The sequence below is a fragment of the Heteronotia binoei genome, chromosome 7 (assembly GCF_032191835.1).
Source record: "Heteronotia binoei isolate CCM8104 ecotype False Entrance Well chromosome 7, APGP_CSIRO_Hbin_v1, whole genome shotgun sequence".
In the NCBI taxonomy this organism is placed as follows: domain Eukaryota; kingdom Metazoa; phylum Chordata; class Lepidosauria; order Squamata; family Gekkonidae; genus Heteronotia; species Heteronotia binoei.
In genome coordinates this window covers 67,801,293-67,821,653 of record NC_083229.1, presented here as the reverse complement: position 1 = coordinate 67,821,653, position 20,361 = coordinate 67,801,293, and the positions used below count along the sequence as shown (strand labels likewise).

At 39.9% G+C, this 20,361-nt stretch overlaps 1 protein-coding gene across 4 annotated transcripts in view; it reads right to left on the bottom strand.

The window, feature by feature from the left end:
• RB1CC1 (RB1 inducible coiled-coil 1) overlaps nucleotides 1–20,361 on the bottom strand; it is a 101,910-nt gene that overhangs the window by 55,324 nt on the left and 26,225 nt on the right. For 2 of the 4 annotated variants that reach the window (XM_060243799.1, XM_060243802.1), the window contains exons 2-8: nucleotides 17,275–17,396; nucleotides 15,366–15,423; nucleotides 13,233–13,362; nucleotides 12,427–12,553; nucleotides 12,176–12,346; nucleotides 10,750–10,952; nucleotides 6,108–6,543 (exon numbers count right to left, since the gene is read on the bottom strand). In XM_060243799.1, the coding sequence (XP_060099782.1) occupies nucleotides 6,108–6,543; nucleotides 10,750–10,952; nucleotides 12,176–12,346; nucleotides 12,427–12,553; nucleotides 13,233–13,303 (1,008 nt within the window). In that variant the 5' untranslated portion in view covers nucleotides 13,304–13,362; nucleotides 15,366–15,423; nucleotides 17,275–17,396. Of the gene's footprint in view, nucleotides 1–6,107; nucleotides 6,544–10,749; nucleotides 10,953–12,175; nucleotides 12,347–12,426; nucleotides 12,554–13,232; nucleotides 13,365–15,365; nucleotides 15,424–17,274; nucleotides 17,397–20,361 lie in introns of all 4 variants that reach the window. The other 2 variants (XM_060243800.1, XM_060243801.1) reach the window with 2 other exon arrangements.

The window sequence follows — 20,361 nt, the reverse complement described above, 5'->3', positions numbered from 1 at the left end:
CTTGATTTCAATTTAAAAAGGGCAGCTAAAACATTACCCTCCTACATCTGAAACCAATACCTTAGGAAATAACAGTTATGACAAAACCTTGAAAAACCTCTATGAAGGCCAATGTCTGTGAGATTAATGGCTTAGATGAAAAATAGCTAAATATCATATAAATGTCATCTTTTATCTTCCTCGAAGATCGGGGACAAAGGGTGGCAATTGGTGGCGAGCGGTCCCGGAGGCGCACACTGGATTGTGGAGTGCCTCAAGGGGCAGTTCTCTCACCAATGTTATTTAATATCTATATGCGCCCTCTTGCCCAGATTGCCAGGAGATATGGACTTGGGTGCCATCAATATGCAGATGACACCCAACTCTATCTGCTAATGGACGGCCTGCCTGACTGCGTCCCTGGAAATTTAGACTGGGCCTTGCAGGATATGGCAATGCGGTTGAAGGGGAGCGGGCTGAAACTGAATCCAGCGAAGACAGAAGTCCTTTGTCTGGGTCGGGGCACCCGGGAAGGGGAAATACCTCTCCCGGTCTTCGACGGGGCACCGCTGAAAGCGGCGCACCGGGTTAGGAGTCTGGGAGTTTTACTGGAGCCTTCATTATCAATGGAGGCCCAGATTGCAGCCACTGCCAAGTCAGCCTTTTTCCATCTGAGGCGGGCAAGGCAGTTGGCTCCCTTCCTAGAACGCCAAGATCTGGCAACGGTACTTCACGCAACGGTCACCTCGAGACTGGATTACTGTAATGCCCTCTACATGGGGCTGCCTCTGTACCGAACCCGGAAGCTGCAGCTTGTGCAGAACGCAGCGGCCAGACTGTTGCTGGGGCTCCCTAAATGGGAGCACATACAGCCTGGACTGCGCGAGCTGCACTGGCTGCCAGTTATATACCGGGTTCATTACAAAGTGCTGGTCATTACCTTTAAAGCCCTATATGGTCGAGGACCTGTCTACCTTAGGGACCGTCTCTCCCCATATGAACCCCGGAGAGCACTGAGGTCAGCTGGAAAAAACTTGTTGACCACCCCCGGACCAAGAGAGGTGAAGCTGCAATGCACCGCAATCGGGCCTTCTCCTCTGTAGCCCCGAACCAACTTCAGGAGGAAATGCGGGCCCTGCGGGACCTTGAACAATTCCGTAGGGCCTGCAAGACCTTCCTCTTCCGACTGGTTTTCGCTGACGTAGAAAGAAATTGCTAATGATTACCGCCATCATAAAGAACAAATAGCATTAGCACTTTTATCAATTTAATTAATTTTAAACTTATCAGAATTTTAATGTTAATGTTTAATGTTAAATGTAACTTTGTCTTTTGTATAATGGTAATTTGAATGATGTTGTTAGCCGCCCTGAGCCTGCTCCAGCGGGGAGGGCGGGATATAAATAAAATTATCTATCTATCTATCTTATCAGGAGCTAGACAAAGCATGCATATTACTCCCATTCTGCAGACACTCCATTGGCTGCCCATCACAAACATTTGTAACTAGGCTATCAAAAACTCTTCATGGCTTTGATCCCTCTTATCTGAGGAACTACCTCTCCTATGTTTTGTCAGACAGCTTCGCTCACCTGAGCAGAGCCTTCTGCAGGTGCCAACACTGAAGTGGGCAAAATCAAATACTGCCCATACAAATGCTTTCTCTGTTGTGGCTCCCACCTTATAGAATAGCCTGCCCAAGGAAGGTCCCACTCTCCTGGCTTCCACAATCTGAATTATTCAAGAAGGCCCACCTTTCACCCCAGTGGGGATCCAAAGTGGCTTATTCTGTTCTCATCTCTTCCATTTTATCCTCACAACAACCATGTCAGGTAGGTTAGGCTGAGATTGCATCATTGGCCCAAGGTTATCCAGCAAGCTTTCATGGAAAAGTGGGGAATCAAATTTGGATTTTCCAGATTCTAGTCTGACTCTGTTGATTGTATTGACTCACTATGTGTTAATATCACCTTGAGTCCCTGTGACAGTAAATTAATCAATAAAAATAAATAAAGGAAATTCTTTAAATGTTGAAAATCATAGCAAAAATAGTTAAGCACTTTTCACTGCATTCCAAAAACTTAACATTCAGAAGCACGTCTTGGCATGTTTGAAATGTTGTTAAATTTCATTAGAGCATGACCAAAACTTCAAACATCAACTACCTATCCAGTCTTATTCCAGTTTTCTCTCCATTTGACAACCAGAACTGTGAGTGTTGACAACAATTTATCTTTGGTGCACTTTACTAAGTAAATACTGAATTCCATGCTGTAAATGACGTGGGTTCCCCAAGAAAATTTGAATAGGATTTTTTTCTAATTCAGATTTAAAAAAAAATGATTTAAATATTTAAATAATGTTAACAACATTTAAATAATGCTAGCAAAAGAAGGCAAATATACCATGTTCACACCTGGCCCACTGGTGGTTGTCCATGCTTCATATCCTGCATTTAACTCATTTAACATTTTGTTATTTCAAGCATTATACTCAAAACAAGCTGTACTTATTTTTATCTCCTTATTGACTATATAACAAATCTGAACCAGTTTGTGGGGATGCTTCAAAATATGGGACACTGCAGGGGACACTTATTTGCAGCAAACACCCCTGATAACTATAGATAAACTACATTTACATTATGTGGGTGGAAGTTTTTTCACAGAACAACATAATACAGCAAAAGAAATTTGGCCCACATGGCTGTATTTTGGTAAAATCAGGAGGTTGTAGTTCATGTAGTTTGTTTATAAAAAATGGTGGTGATGTCACTAGCATAACTGCAGAGTCAGAAGTTGTTCTTCCACAGCATATGTTAAACCTGTTTTGCAATGTTATAAACACTACAAGAACAGCTTTATCTATCATCAAATACATAGAGTGACCCAGGAGCATTAGATAAAGATGAACGAGATCCTTAGAAGATCATGGAATTCAACAAATGCCATGAAAATTCACTGAACAAATACACTAAAGAAGGAACATTCACTAAAGAAGGAACATTCCCCACAGTGTCCCATATTTTGAAGCATCCACACAAACTGGTTCAGATTTGTTGTTATAGTCAGTAAGGTGGTAAAAATAAGTACAACTTGTTTTGGGTATAATGCTTGAAATAACAAAATAAGCATTTGAAGCCATGTGTCAAATAAATCTGCAAACATTCAAGAGCATGACAGCCACCCAAAGAAAAATGTCAGTTTCAGATACTCGCACCACAGATCCTAATCCCACTTCCCACAGTTTATAATATGAAGGTTCTTTTCAGCTTTTTAATGGCCAGAGTATCCCCCTACCACAGACTATGAAAATGATACCCTGAACAAAGTAATTCAAGTCACACCTGTTGAACACACTGGAACATAGTTCTTCAACCACCTCTACACAGGAACCTACTGAGCTGAAAGCAGATGACAGGAAGTCATCTGTCAATCATGAAATAGGAAAAGGGGGAGCAAAGGTTGTGATCAGTGTTAAGGCCAAGAGACCCTGGGCAACAGACCAAGAGAAATGGGAAAAGGGAACATAAATAGTTGCCCTGGAGTGTGAGGAACAAGCCATGGGTCAGAACCATTGGGAAATTCTTCCCACTGCTCATAATCCTGTTCTTTCAGTGCATACCAAGAGGTGGGAGGCATCTCACCCTTGAGCTCTACCCAGCCACACTAAAAGTGGGTGCTTCCAAAAGATACCCTAAATAATGACAGCTCTACAAAGGCTCACAGCTCAGCAGTTGCTCTGCAACCCTCCTGGCAGTCTCCTAACCTACTGCATTAGAGTACAGTGATGCTTTCACTTGTAATTTAACCAACAGAATCAATAGAAAAACTGAATAGTTGATGGTATGGCTACAGAATGTCTGTAGATTTGTGTTCTACAGTCCATTGTTAGAACTGTTTCATCACATGTGATGGTTTGGATTGACATTCTGGACCAATATTTTGATAGTCTATTAATCAAATACGATGAAAGGCACTACAGAGTGCATTGCTTTCCTTCCACTGAATTAAACACTGGCCCAGCTCATCCTATGATAAGCTCAGTAAAACCCTGTCATTGCAGCCTCCTCAAATCACAGCTAAAAATGCCTTGTGTTTAAGCTGGGTCAGTAAAATACCAACACTGCTTACTGTAATTAAATGCATGGGAAAAATGGAAGACTGATTGTGTCATATCCACATATAGAATTTTTTAAACGACAGCATACTTCAAAGCATGAAAGCAGTTCTTACACTTACTATTAAACAGTAAGATGAACTGCTATTCTTCAAACTTAAAACCCTGTTAGGAGCTGTGGGGAAATAAAACTACTACTTCCCTTCTTACTTCTTCCTGACCCTGTTCACCATCACTTTCGTCTTCCTTCTGTTTGCAGTTGTCTTTCCCCTACTGAATTTTGAATAAACACCAGTTCAAGGTGTACCATCAAGATAATGTTACAACTTCCAACAGTATGCAATAGTTTTCATACAACAGTATGCAATAGTTTTCAGTAGCATGTTCTAAGCATAAACCTAAAGGTCCAGATTTAAATGGGTGTTTTCTCGCCATGCTGTTCACTGGTAACTTTGGTTATTCTGAATAACTTATTCATCGGGACAAACATCAACGAAGTCAGAATTATAAATGCTCAATCATATCTACTTAAGGAAAAAGCAACAACTGTGCAGAAAACTTCTCTATATTAGTAAACACACAATGCAATGGCAATAATACAACTTGTAATGTGAAAGTCACATAAATACATCAGTGCATTATATAATAATATATTATTCAGAGAGCACAGCCATCCTACGTACAAACAAAACATTAACCCCAAATCTTTAAAACTAAAGTTGCTCAGCTAGCAGAAAGGAAATCAACACCCAGGTGTTGGAACCCAGGTGTAAACTCATAGCTGGCAAAAACTGGCTGCTATCAAGCTCAAGCCGAACACTTCTGTACGTATGCACGCTAATGGCTCTGGCCAAAGGATGACAATGGCTTACCATCTCACATCTGGCTAGAATATCACACCTAAGAGGACAGAGGGATTAAGTCACATGCCTCTGGGTGGCAGGAAGATTGGAACAACTCCAAGATAGGATGGACAATCCCAAAGATAAGTTACAAATTCTCTGGACACAAAAAAGCTTTCTTCCATCTTGCACTTCTCCTTGGATGAGCAAAAGCCATGAAAGAATAAGCTTTTAACCTAGTGACTGCATCTCATCCATGTCCAAAGGACAACAGGAGAAAGTGCCTATTAAGAAAACTACTGCACTTTAAACTACTGCAACTCCAAGTAAAACTAGACTGTCCTATTTAAACATCATTTTGGATAAGTATCGAGTTTAGGGAAAGAGGAATCAGTTTTCATACTTGTTTGTAATCTTGGTCCTCCAGAGTGCCTGAACAGACTGTGTATATTCTGTTAATTCATTTATTAATCTTTCTTACTCTGTTCCAAGCCTGATTTCTGTAAACCACACCATACCTATTCTGTCTCATTATCCAAAGTACAGGAACAGGGAGTGTCAACAGGTAAGGTCACTATCTCAGGAGCACAACAGCTCAAAAGTACAAAGTTGCAATGGACAATTCCCACACTGGCTTGCAGAAGATGTAACGGTTTATTTTTGTTACATCCTGTCTCCCAGGAGCAAGGGAAACTTCACTGCTGAGTGGAGACCATGGATTGCAGCAGGGTTTTTCCAACCTCTTTGGGACCAGCCTGAAAGCAGAGAGCCTTGTGAGTCTGCCACAGCACAGACTGAACTGGAAAGAAGGTGATGGAAAAGCCCCACAACATAAGGAGAATGTTGTTCTATAAAACTTATCCATTATGACAAAATGGTCTAATCTGTTTATGGGGAAAGGGGGATGCTTCTTCATCTTCAAATGACAGTGCTGGGCAATAAAAGAAGCCGTTTCATTCATGACCATTCCAGCCTTGATTCCTTTGCAAACCACAAGCTTGCTATTTTTAAGGAAAAGAGGAGACACCGCTATGGCTACCAGATGACCTGACTTTCCAGCTAAGAACCTCTCATTACTAACAGAAAAATCTTTTTTTTAAAGATTGAAAACCGCAATCCAACAAAACAAAACAAGCTGCCATTAAAATCTCAAATGTGTTAACTTACTCTGTTCATAGAATCAAAACATTTCCTGACCAAGGATTCAACGTCATTAGGTCTATCTTGAACATTTATCCAGTCTAATAGGGAGACGTTGAAAGAAGGCAGATCACTCTCTCCCAGCTCTGCTGACGCTTCACTGTCTTGGACTGAAGGATTTTGACTGGCTTCCTTATTTTCATTCATTTTTTCAGAAATTGTGCCATCTAGGATTGAATGTTCTACTGATTTGCAACATGAGGACAGCAGTGATTGTTTGTTCGTTTTAGACATGTCAGGAGAAAGCACCACTTCAGCCGACTTCTCATTCTCAGTGTCTTCACCTTCTGTCCCTTCATGTTCAGCAGAAGAATCCAGCCGTTCTAAACATTCCCTGTAACTATGTCTGGTTAGGCACTCCAGCAGGGGGATCTTGGCCATTATGGAAACAGCAGCCCCTAAACTTGGGAAAAAAACATACAAAAATGCTAAGTATAAAACAGAAGTAAATAAATAGTGGTATTCATAATACAATTTTAATTATAATTTGTTTCGTTTTTTCTAAGGATGGGCACTTCTTTCCTAATAAAAGACTGGCCCCAAACATGCCCTTACAAGAATTAAGCACTTCCATTCATGCAAAAAAGGGGGGGGAGGGGGTCCTTCACTGAGTTCCTCTTTCTATTTCAGTCCCCAGTGCCAAATACCACACAGTTCCAGAGAATGCTTAAACTTCAGGATAATTTTTCAGAGATCTGCAGTGGAAAGAGGAAGGCAGGAAGGCTATGTCCTATCAAGCAAAACAATGCTGAAAATTTGTTGGTTCCATGTTGAAAAAAATTCCGATAGTAAGCTTTGACTGTGAAATGTTTTACATTCATACGTGAAACAGCAGAAATAATTTACAACCAACAGCAGTTTTGTTTGCCTAAACAGAGACTTCAATCTTCTGGTTGCAGAAGCAGCCTGATTAGCCCAGTTTGGAGTAAGTTTATCAGAGCCTGGGAGCTAAGCAGGGACAGTCAGGGTCTGTGCTTGGACAGCAGACCATCATAGAAGACTGTAGTTGCTATTCCTAGGAAAGCAGTGACCTCTGCTCATCTCATGCCTGGAATGTGCAATGGAAGGGGTCACCATGAATCTGCTGCAACTCATAGGAATGTTCTTTTTGCAACTTCTTGAAAATACTTCTGGAACATGATCTGGGGGATTGTAGCTGGAGGAAGGAAATCGTGAAAAATAAGAAATGTTCAACCCCACTTCCATGCATAAGTGGAAGTTCATGCAAAGAACTGTTTGAAGCCTTATTACTGTTTATCAAATAATATGATTAGGAATTTTCCCCCCAGAAAATGTTAATGTAAGGGATTTAAGGATAAGTATGCAAACCACTTTTTTCAAAGGTTGAAGGTATGTTGAAAGAAAGACTTTCTTTATCAACCTATATTTTGAATTTCAAAATCCTCAAAACCAAAAATAAACTGGGCAGAGACCAAGACAGCTGGTGACCATAACTTTTCAATGGAGTGTAATAACATGGTTCTGTGTCTATTACTATGTTTTCCATACTCATTAATACAATTAACAGACAAGAAAACGTGCTAACTATATTTGTGAAAACTATTTCATGGACTTTTTAGCTCAGAAGAGTTTTAAGATACGTTTATAAAATATCTGTTTAAATCAAGCATAAAAATGTATCCATGTAGTCTGCAATAGGAGAACAAAATTAATATCAGTAGCAACTTAAAGACCAACAAAATTTTCCATAGTACAATAATATAGCATGCGATTCATGATTATTTTAAAATAGAGAGACTTGATATATTTCTGTAACTAGCTGCAAGACAATACAAAAAGAAATGTCTTCCGCACATTAAAAAACTACTTTTACTTGAAAAACGTTGTCAAATTTGTTCATACATGCATACTTCAGTACAGGTCAAAAACATAATCCTTTGTGCTCTGACCTGGATAGCACAGGCAAGCCCAATCTCGTCAGATCTCAGAAACTAAGCAGGGCCGACCCTGGCAAATATTTGGAGGGGAGACCTCCAGAGAATACCAGGAGTCAGGAGACAGAGGCAGGCTATCAAGCCACTTCTCCGAATGTCCCCATGACCCAGTAGGAGTCACCAGATTCTGCCATGACTTCCAGGCACGGGTGCACAAACACACTCCCATTTTCCAGCCTGTTGTTTCAGGTGGTGGCAAAACAGCTGCTGGACTGATGTCTTGCTTTCACACGACAGTTTACTCACTGAAGGAGAAATCTCAGTATATGAAAAGAAACGTTCCCAGTTATCTGCACTTGTTAAACAGTTTAATTCAGGCCTTATCACAGTAGGTTGTTTCTGGTACAGAGCAAAACTTGCAGAAACTTTTTGCATCCCTCAATACTTTAACTGTCAATTCTCCATCCCTGGGTTAATGGAGAATGTGACCGTTTTGGATACTTCCTGAAGACTTCTTTCTATGTCCAGCAATGCAAAATACTGTATCAAATCCTGCTATTATATAGAGAGGTTCCCCTTCGTTTCATGCAATGGCATATACATGTGACAGTTGGATGTGCCTGCCATCATCACACTTTACTTTTGATTTTGCTGAGATGTAACAGCATCAAAACATTTGTGTATCATGTTTGAAGACCATGGGACAATGCAATACAAGCCTGGTCCTTCATCATTTGCCTATACCAAACATGGATTGGTATTTGCACTTGAACTTCCACTTAGAACTAACAGCTATGGGTTTTTTTGCCAGAAACAGGATCTATAACAAGATAATCTGAGAGGAAAGTTGCTAAGTCTGCATTGTTACCAGGCACATCCAGAAAGCAGGTCCAGTTTGTGAGAACTCACACTGAATTTTTCCCATTTCTCTCTTGTTTGAGTGTTTCAAAAGTCTCCTACTCATACCAGCCTTAATTGGGACTTCTTTGTACTGGTGGAAGAGCCTTCCCATATTCATATGACGTCGCATATATGGATTTGCAAGTTCATTAAAGTTGCTGACTCTAGCAGGCCTTCCAAGCAACACAATGAGGCTTCAGTCGTATCAGACAGAATATTTCATCAAGAGCAGTATCTGCGCAGTGGATTCATAAACTTCATTTTTGTACAAGTATCATCATAGACAACCAAAGTACCCATGTTTCGTTGTACTAGGGTCATCTCCTGCATACTGAGGAGAGATTTTCTGAATATTGCTTATTGTCATATCCTTTGCACCAGTGATGTTACCCATCCTGGGCTTTACTTGTATTGGGGGAAAAGATGGGTCTTTGACCATTTCAATCAATAATGTCATCAGCATCCCATGGAAGCTCTTATGCAAATATGCTGAACCTCTACAGAACTGTTGCACTGTTGCTGTTGCTTTCATCTTCATTACCCCATTGCAGCCAAACTAGGGTGGTTTTGCTGCAAATCATTTTACAATAATTTCCAATCATGAAAATTTCTTCACTTCAGTTGCTATGCAGGCCCTCAGACTGTATGACAGAAAGCATGTGATCAATGTTGATACAGTTTTTGCATCTCTTGACAAGCTCCAGGTGGGTAGCCATGTTGGTCTGAAGCAATGTTACAAAGTTAGAGTCCAATAGCACCTTAAGACCAACAAAGTTTTATTCAGGCTGTCAGCTCTGCACTGTGATCAGGAGCAACTTCATTGATTTCTGTTCCTTTTAAAATAAAGCTATCTTTCATTAACTTTAATCTCAACCAAGTATGCACAACTCCAATCCAAAGTGTGGCTTTTACATATCCAAAACCTTTGGAAAAGTTGTCTGCCCACATTTCTTCAAAAATGCTTTATCAACAATATTTAGCATGTATCTGAAAAACTGTCCTAATCAATAACTTCAGGTGGATATCTTGAGGTAAATTAGAAAAAAACAAGGCATAATATTAAATTGTCATTTAAACACTGATATAAGATTGAAATTTTATCTTTGCAGCACTTTCTCAATTAGTATTTTCCACAGAACGGTGTCAACAAAACAATCCAGAGTTTTCAAAACAACCATTTACAAAATGACTGAAAATGAATTAACATTATTCTTTAATTATATGTCTTAAAGCCCATTTAGATGAGTTGCATCTAAATCTGTTTCCATCAGCAAAAAGGCACTTTTGCCAATTCCCCCGTTGCACTACAGACTACCACAGTGCAACCAATATTCTTCCTGGAGGTTCTCCAGTAGGCATGATGAGCAGCAGAAGGATAGGATGTGTTCTGTGAGCAGAGTTCCACTCCTGGTACCCTGGATACAATCCATACAGAACAAGTCTGAAATCTGAACCTCAAAGCTCTTAGTAACTGAGCATACAGTGGGTACTAGTCTACAGAAAGCTTTGCTAAATAATTAAGAAAACTGTTATGGATAAATCATATTGAACACATTAAGGGCAGCATATAGTGCGAAACAGCTTCTACATATTTGAACAGAAATGCAACAGAATCATCTTCTCACAGGAAAAACTTACATTTCTTAACAGTACAAACCTGATTCATTATTTCAACTACCATCCAAACTTCACAAATTAGAACTACTGAGTTAAATAAAATTTACTATAAATATACAAAATCATAAAACCTTAGTTTTGAGTAAAGTGACTGTGTAGAGGTAGCTTCTTATTGATGAGTCTAATGGCAAACCTACTGTGTAAGTTTCAGCTTAATCTCATCTATGGACTGCAGGTAATTTGAATATGCATTTTCAAACTTGAAAAGCAGCTTTTGGTAGGAATATGTGCAATCTTCCAAATTTGCCATTATGGCAGCCCAGCCTTGGTGCTGAAGATGTTCATCATGGACGAGACCTTCACAGAAGGAACAAAGTTTCTTGGCAATCTCATACATTTCCTGCATAATGAGAAAAAACAGATTAAAATGAATAGGTTGACTCTTCAACCATTCAGATGTTACCTGTTGCAAAACTAACTGGTCTGGTTTGTTGCTAGTCTCTCCAATAAATTGACTTCATTGGGTATATCCTTCTAAAAAGCTTATAAATCTAGATCATCCTACAAAACTGACTGGCAGCAAGCTCAAGACAAAAGGAAGAACTTTTTCTTACAAAAAATCATTAACATGAAATTGCCAAAGGCTGTAATGACCATCAGCATAGAGTAGATACACTGATGGGCAGCATCTTTTGACAGCTACTAGCCATAACAGCTGAAATTTTCAGAGGCAGTACACCACCAATTATTGTATCTCAGAGAAAAACAAGAGGGGATGGCTATTTCTATCAAACCCTGCTTATGTAGCAGCTGGTTGCCAAGTATTGGAGGCAGCTGCAAACTAAGCAGTCTTTGTGTTTTATTCAACATGTCTTAGACTCTCCAGTGGCACTAACTTTATGTACCCAACAAGAAAAAAACATATAACTACAAGCCATATAATACAAAACACAGTCAGAACTTTTTTCTTAACCAAGTATATGTGATCTTGTTAACCAGATGTTGGACAAATAGGCTCTTTAATTTTTATCAGAGGTCTTATCTGAGTCACAATTAGAATGATCAGAAATACTGCTCTATGAAGAGAAACCACCATACACAATCAAAATAAGTTTAATATATAACTGACTATTGAGCTATTAATACTCTGTTATGTATTTGATGGATGTTATTCTCAACTTTGGCACACCATGAGTCAGTTTAATTAAAACCAGTTTTATACGATTTCTGAACTAAGTATGGTTTAGGTGATCATTCAAATGTGGAACACCTTGCTAACTACAGTCAATTAGGAACTTCATGCCAGGATCTGAAACCAGGGTTTGAACCTGGTTTATTAACCACATTTAAGTTTAACTACAGTTTCTCATGATGTATGAGTGCAGACACCCCGGCTTGTTCCTTCCTGGGCTACAGAGATAACTGGACAGAGCAGTTTTAAATCAAAACCTCTCTTGCTTTTCATCACTTTTTCATGGATAAAGCCAGCATTTGCCAAAGCAAACAAGGATTTCAATGGCCATCTACAAAATAGCCACAGTTAAAACAAAACATGGTTTCACATAACGCCTGAAATTAATTGTCTGAATGCAACCAATTGCTGTATTTTCTGATGTTGCTTACCACAGCAAGTTGTGTCCGTGAAGCTACTGTGTGAAAAACTGCAGGCATCATAAGAGATTCTTCAACTTTTAATTCCATCTCATTTTCTGCTGAAAATGTCGTTTTGGGGATAGCTGGAGGACGTTCACATAAGATCATTTCTTTGTTGAAGAGAAAAATTGGGTTTGTGTCCTGTGTTAAAATAAAACCTATTATTTCCCTTTTCTTTCCAGACTCTTTGTGACAAGAATGAAAACAAAATTAATATTTACCGTTCCAGCACTGTAACTACAAACTTTCCTGTCAGCTGCCATACACTCCCCTCCATTGACAACCAGCACCTGATGCTGAATAGCAATCTTGTACTTGGTTTGAATTGCTTGTTTAAGGTCTGCAACACTAAAACGATAAAAAAGTTGAGTTCATTCATTGCTATTTTTACAGAAGTTGTAAACCTCATTTATGTACATCTTTAAAGGCAAATCCAAATAAATGCTAAACATTAGGTACCCAAACTTATCAGTGGCAAAGTGACTGCACCTTATTTCTCCAATAGCACTGACATTCTATCCTTAGCAATACCAGCAGAAGCACAAGACAGTCTCTTGATCTTCTTCCCTTAAACAGCTACCAGAAGATGATGAAAAATATCAGGCAAAGTTCTACCAATATTTACAGTATGCCATCTATGTAAATAGCAACAGAGGTGCACTTTTCCCACAGTTTTGGATGTTCTTCAAGTACTACAAAAACTGTCAAATTACATCTATAAGCATCTTCTGGCAACAGTTTTTCTTTAAGTTTCAATTCCAGACTTTGCATTGCATCCAGCAATCCATCATCAGAAGGTGCTGATGACTCTGCCCTTCAGTCCCACCCCCCCTCCCCAGCAGCCATTTCAAACCCTGGAAAAGTTGACCACTATCAAAAGGTACTTATAGCTGTAGTCTTACAGTTTTCATATAGCGCTTGGAAAACATCAAGTTTATTAATTAACTTGGAGATAAAGGAGAAGTCAGTCTTGCTAGAGTTAACCTAGGAACAGACTTCACATAGAAATCCAATGAGAATATCTTACTTTTGTACTGCAAGTTCTGTATCAAAGGTAAGGGTGGTTCCAGTGTTGACTAGAAATACATATAACTTCATGGTGACTTCTTTAGGCTCCTGAAGTTTATACCTTTGACTCTGTGATTATTATTTAGGAACTGTAAAGAAATGAAAGCATTGGTTTCATGAGCATGTAATAAAATCACTGTCAACTTAAAAGCACAACTTAAGGCACAAATCAGAGTTTCTGTGCTAAGGACCAAGAAATCTAAATGCACAGCTATGCCCAAAGCCCTGCACCAATCGCTAACCAAAGTCATAGAGTAGTCACATATGCACATGGAACGGTGCACATGCCTTAACGAAGAGTCTGCAAGAGATCAGAGAGACTGATGTGCTGCTTCAAATCTGACACTTGGCATGCAGTCGCAGGACTTAACAAGCCATTCAGCAGCCAGTCTACCTGGCCTCTTCTAATCTCTAGAGTGCTGCATATGGAATCCATTTCTTCTAGTAGGGTTTGTGATAGCAGCCCGTGTCAAAGAATTACCTCTCCTCCCTACCAAGACAAACAGCCAACTACTATTCTTCATTTCTACATACAAGGACCACCACAGACCCATGCCTTTATGGATATGTCATATAGGTTACTTATGCAAGGTTCTGTATGTGTTGTCCCAGGTGGCATCCACTGACTTTGCAAGTCTACTTGCATGCATCTAAGACTCTACAGCCTCTTTCCATGCACTGAATCACAGGACTGGATTATCTCCTTGGTACATCTGTAGACTTCTGGATGTGTCTGAGATATGTACAAATTATAACTTTATAACCCCCTGTCTTCAGCTTTCTCTCCATTGCAGCCTCAACACAGGAAAACTATGGTCCACTTGTGGGATACAGCTTTAGTTGGGAAGGCCACTCAAGCATGCTTGAGTAACATCTTTATGGGTTAACACACAGTTAGGCCTGACTGAGGAGACAGAAAAGTTACCAACATTCTGGTCTTATCTGTAACAGAAACATGAACTGTGCCTTACTGCATTTCTAAATAGGAGTAGAGGGTTCTTAGAGCGCCAAACTGGATTTATCTGGGCAAGACATACACAGGCGCATTGAATTTCTTGCTATGCAACAATTTTCATCCAATGGATGGATGCCAGGCTGACATAGTGTATCAATATCAATTAAGTTGGCTCTCACCATGAAATTAGGCAGGTTACAGTCAATTAATATATGTATATGATAACATGTGCCAGTGTGTCATCAATGGTATGTAAGATTGTAACCATTTTTAAATTTTTCAGAGCAAACTGCAGGCTATGGTTTAGATCTGTTCTCAGTTTATTGCAATAAACTTTATCTTCCTCTTCCATTGGACTCCTCAAATTTTTCTATTGGCCAAAGACACTCAGAGCAGATTTGTGTAAAACACTTGTGCAGTGCTGTCTGCCAGGCCAAGCTTCCCAGTGGAGAACCCACAAGGAATTGCAGGAAGCACTACACTTTCCCCCTTATTCCTCACACTATTTCATCTTTCCTCCTCCTGGCAACTCCCATATTCTCACCTTTTCCTACTTCTATTTCTCTTTTCCACCCACTCTGCTATCCTTTATCTGCCCCCATTTTTGGCTATCCTGGTATTTATTTACTTCATTCATACTTCACCATTCTCCACAATGAGAACCTAAAGCAGCTTACATCATTCTCCTCTCATCCATTTTATCACCATAATGTTACATTATAATAAGTGTGTGTAACTGGTGCAACATCACCCAGTGAGTTTCCACAGCAGAGTGGGGATTCCAATTCGAAACTCTACTCACTACACCATACTACCTTTTCTGAGGTGGTTGCTGCTGAATAGTTGCAAGCAATTAGACCTGGGTAAATCATGCAAGTCACTTGATGGTTGCTGCTGGGCCTGGCCCCAGTGTGTTTCTCCTCAAAGGCCAGAACACCCTGGAAAAGTCCCTGACCCCTCTCCCCACCTCCTTCTACAAGATCAAGGCTGAACAGCTGGCAATACTGTTGTGGTTGCCTACCAACTGCCACTGAGAGCATTCATTTCTTAAAGCTACAGACATTATTTCTATTTTGGTTTTTTTTTAAACCAACACCCCCAGATTATGTGTTTAAAATTTCAGATTTTTCTGCAAACCTGGGCTTTTCTCAGGACTGTAGAAACATCTGTCTCGTCTGCTCAAAATTTCAAAAATCTATTATAATAAAACAAAGTAAAACAAAACAGAAGCAGCAGTCAGCTATAGAAATTATTTTAATTAAACAGTAATCAAATGCTACCAAAGACCTTTTTTGGTAGCTTGCCAATAAAAAAATAAGAGTGATAAATATGCCTGCAGAGAGTATTACAATATCTGGCTGCCAGTGCTGAGCTATTGTGGATCTTTGTGGCCACTCACCTTACCTCTGAAGATATGGGCAAGGAGAAAAGGGCTTCAATGGAAAATACTAGGGATCATATCGGAACAGGTGAGGTTTGCCAGTTACAGAGAAGCCTATTGTGTATTATTCTGTTCACTGAATGAGACAACCAAACCTGTCCTACTGTACCATATCTCTTTGAGCAGGAGAATTTGCACCAGAGAGAAAGAACTGGGGAAAGTGTGCGAAAGGGGGAAAAGAGAAGCAGGCTTCAAGTCCTCTTTCAGCCACACGCCTCCACCCAATCAGAAATTTCCACAGTAGCACTCGTAACTAGGGATAGGCACAAAGCTCATCACAAACCTAAATTTGTCATTAAAATTGCTTGTTCATGGGTTTTGCATCAAAGGTCATGCAATCTAGCCAACAATGGACTTCCCACAAACCTCCATGGCTTTTACATAGGTCCATGCAGTTCATGTTGGCAGTTTGTGGGGCAGACACACTAGCACCGACCAATTAATCACCAAAGCAACAGGGGGTGGACATCTGCAGCCCTCGAAACACCAATAGTGGCCTTCCAAAATCAAACAAAAGTGGCCCCTGTGGGAGTGGAAAAAGCATGAAAGAACCAAGGTCGGGAGCAAAAGGGGGTGATGGAGAGGTGGAGGAGGGGTGCACGCCAGCAGCAGTGCAGGAGAGAGAGGAGGCAGAGACCCAAGGATTGGGAGAGAAAGGGGAAGGTGATCTATTTTTCACAGGAATGGCAGGAGTTCTGGGAAACCAGCTTGTGAGGCAGTCAGAGGGAGGTTGGCACATGAGGCCAGGCCAAAAAAAGGGACCCCAGGAGGCCCAGAAGTCAAGGATTGCAGGGTCAAAAGGAAAAGGGGGGGGGGGGGTGATCTCCCTTTTATAGAAGAGGAGAGTCAGCTGCAGAGTCACTACAAATCTGGCATCACTAGCCTGCAGGGGGGCTGTTCTACCACATCACGAACCTCACAAAATGAACCAGTTTGGTAAACAGGAAGGTTCATGAACCATGAGATCATGAACAGATCTTCAGTTTTCCTGTTTCATGAACAGATCTTCAGTTTTCCTGTTTCATGAACAGATCTTCAGTTTTCCTGTTTCTGACCATCCCTACTCATAACAGTCTTATTTAATTTTATTTTAAGTTTATCACCTTAGTACCGATTTATATAGCTGCTGTTTTTCACATAACTAATATACTTGTGGCAGATTTTTTTTCTGTTTAGAATAAACTTAAATATTAAAATTCAGATTTATGAATTACTACAAGTGATTCACAGTAAAATCATTTAAAATTGATAAAAATCAATGGCAGAAACCACAAACCTAGGTACCTAACATTTCAACCAATTTGTCTTCTTCTGCAGAGCAGATGCTAGGAGAAAATCAACAGTGCCCCATAGGATCACTATGAGGTATTATTTAATTCTTCCACTTGTGTCTTATTTTAAAAACTTAAGTGAATAATTACTGTGGTTATAGACTGCCCTGTTTGAATAGCCAGGAGAGAGTTGCTTGTTTTAAATAAAAAGCATCAGACCACCCAGACTTAGAAAAAATTATGACAAACTCACAAAATAAGCTATTTTGAAGCATATGTGACAAGCCTTAACCTGAATCTTTAGTTCCTGGGGGGGGGGGGGGGGAGAAGGTACCTTCAGGTACTGCATGGAGGTATAAGGGTTTTTCCAAACAGCTGGATTGCAAAACCTCTTCTTTTCCTCATCTGACTTTGGCAAGAGAATGAAATTTCTATTAAACACGGAGCATCAGAGACCTGTAAGTGGGAGAAAAACAATGAGATTGTAATTACATTTGCAGTTAAGGACTTGCCCAACACAGAAGTCATTTCTTGTTGTCATGTGAAAACAAAGTGTGTGTGTGTGCACGCGCACACACGTATGAGTGCACACGTGCACAGAACCAAATCCTACAGTTACTCAAGTGCGCTAATCCTGGCGTCTTTTAGACTGCTATTTGCAGTAGGGATCACTCAGAACAGCACAGTCTTTGTCAATAACACTTATAACTATCAACTTCTGCACCTGAAACTCAAAATCTCTATCTGAGGGAATCCTCACCTCAAGAACATATATGCCAAGATCAAGGTCCATACACAAAGAGCAGGCAATAAGGAAGTTGATAAACCGGTGAAGGGTAACACCAAAGGAAGCAAAGCCACAAAGTACTTAAAAGGTAAGGATAAGAACACTGTTTTGGCTGGAATCAAAGTGAGCCAACAAAAGAATAAAGAAGACAAGTGAAGACCCGCAAGAAACTTGCAAAGAGGGCGGATTCCTTCCTGCTCTATGCTTTCTTCACTCTTCTCCTTCTTTATCTTCCCCTTCTGTCTCCCCTTTCCTTTATCTGTCACCTACCTCCATCTCTCTCAATCTGTCCCCGTTCTCTGTTAACCTACCCACCTATACCTCCCTTTCTCCCATTCCCTTTATCTGTAAACCTACCTCCTATTTCACTCTTTTCTCCCATTCCCCTTTATCTGTCAACCTACACCCCCCCCCATCTTATTTGCTCTCCCCACTTTTTTCCATCAGTCAACCCAGCCCTTCATGCTTTTCACACCTACCCCACCACCATTAGCATTCACTCACCCCTTCCCTTGCTGCTTTCCCCATCTACCCCCAGCCTTGGGAATACACTGTCTCCCCTCTTGGCATTCACTCACTCACCACCCTCATTCTCTTCCTGGGCTGGAGCATCTGCCAGCAGGGCTCCTTGGCTGTGCTGCTACTGAATCTAGCATGGCCTACCAGCAAGGTAAACTTTAATGTTGGGTTTTTTTCTCCACCATTTTTTTAAAAATCAGATTTTTCTACATACCTGGGGAACGCCCCAACTGTGCAGAAAGATCTATTTAGCCTCCACGAGGCTCCAGTCCACAGATTTAGATATTCACAGTCCGTGACCAAAGGTGGCTAATGATATACAGATATGGTAAGACCAGTGTGAAAGACAAGGTAGGTTACACTAATTCCAGATATAAGGTAGAAATAAAGAAAATAAATCTACATTTTATTTGAATAGGAGAAGGAAAAAGTATTCACGGACACACATGGGCACACACTATCTACCTTATCTCCATCAAGGCTAGCACTGGCAAAAATAAAACCTTTAGCAACTCTTGGATGATTCAAGATGATGAGACCTTTCCCAGACTTGCTTTTTAACAAGAAATGCTGGAAACTGCACCAAAGAAAAATTAATGGAGGGCAGGTTAATGACTATTAACCACAATCGCTACTGCCAAATACAGAAACAACATACCTTTGGGATACAGTTTCTGGTTAAACAATTTGATATATAATAATTGAACATTGCCAACAAGATCAATCTCACAGAATTACAATGCAATGGAATGAATACATTGCACTTTTAAAAAACTTTTATATATCAAAAGAACACAGAATGTATATAAAAAGAAAAATTAAAAATGTAAGATTGCCTAAATTATAACATACAAATAAACAGTATCAGTTTTAAATTACATCATTGACAAAGGACATAAAGAAAGGTTCAACATGCCAGAAACTACACCAAATGTCAGTTGTGGGTGTTTTCATTTTGTTAAACAAAAACATTCAATTTCTTAGCTATTTTCTTTACAGAATGGACTTTTAAAAATGAGAATATGTCAATTAGTACAAAACTTTTGCAGAGTTTTATCCATCCAATTCTGATTTTTAATATTGACAGATTTCCAATACCTGGTAAATATTAATTTAACAGTGGCTATCAGATAAAGAGCCAAAATGCTGGTAAACTTTTGGGATTACAGCAACATAATTAAGAAAAATAATTAAATGGTAGTTTGCTGGCTCATACTAAATGCTAATGACAACATCTGTGTCATCACTTGGCCCTTACATGGACTTTCGGGGGAGGAAAATGTCAAGCTGAGCTGCTTCTCATAACGGGAGCAGGCTGGAACTTCTGTTTGGGGTAGTAGAAGACAATTTAAAGCCTACTGCCTACTTTTCTCAGTCAGAGATTAGTCCAAGATATGCACAGGAAACTTTTAGAAGATTTATCTTGGCTAAAAGGGAGTCCCGGGGGGGGGGCGCTCCTTTGAGGCATTGAGGGTCTCTGGGAAGAGTTGCATTTTCATCATCTGCAGAAGTTTTCAGAATCATTTATTTGACATAAGCTCGACAGGATCCTAACCTTCTTGGACATTGCTAAACATCTAAAGCTTTGCAAGACCGGTGGGAACTTGGATAATTGAAAGAGAAGGTACAAATTACTATCTTTCATTCTGGAACTATTTACAGCTTAATGGAATAAATTTAAAAAAGGTGGGAAAGGAAAATCTAGAAAGTCTGGAAGAAGAGGGGAGGAAGAGGTGAAATTTGGACTTTATAAATATAAAAGACAGTGTTAAAAAGTGGAAAGGAATTTCTTGTTTAGTCTACTTGCGGTTTTGAAAAAGAGCACCATCGTCACAGACCTGCAGCACATTCAAGCAAGACAGGAAGTACGTCAAGTATCGTGAGATCTCCTTACCAGTGTGAATGAGACTTTGTGGCAACAAAAGCAGTGGAAGGAAAACCTACTCTAGGAATTTACTACCATTGAGAAACATCGGCGGCCATTGCTGGAGGTCAAAATAAAAACAATGTTTTTAAAGAATTCGGGACATTAAAAATTGGAGTTAACTGAGAAGAGGGTAAGAAGTTAAATACTATTGGTCATATTATTGGTGTGGACCTTGGATGTTTTTAAAA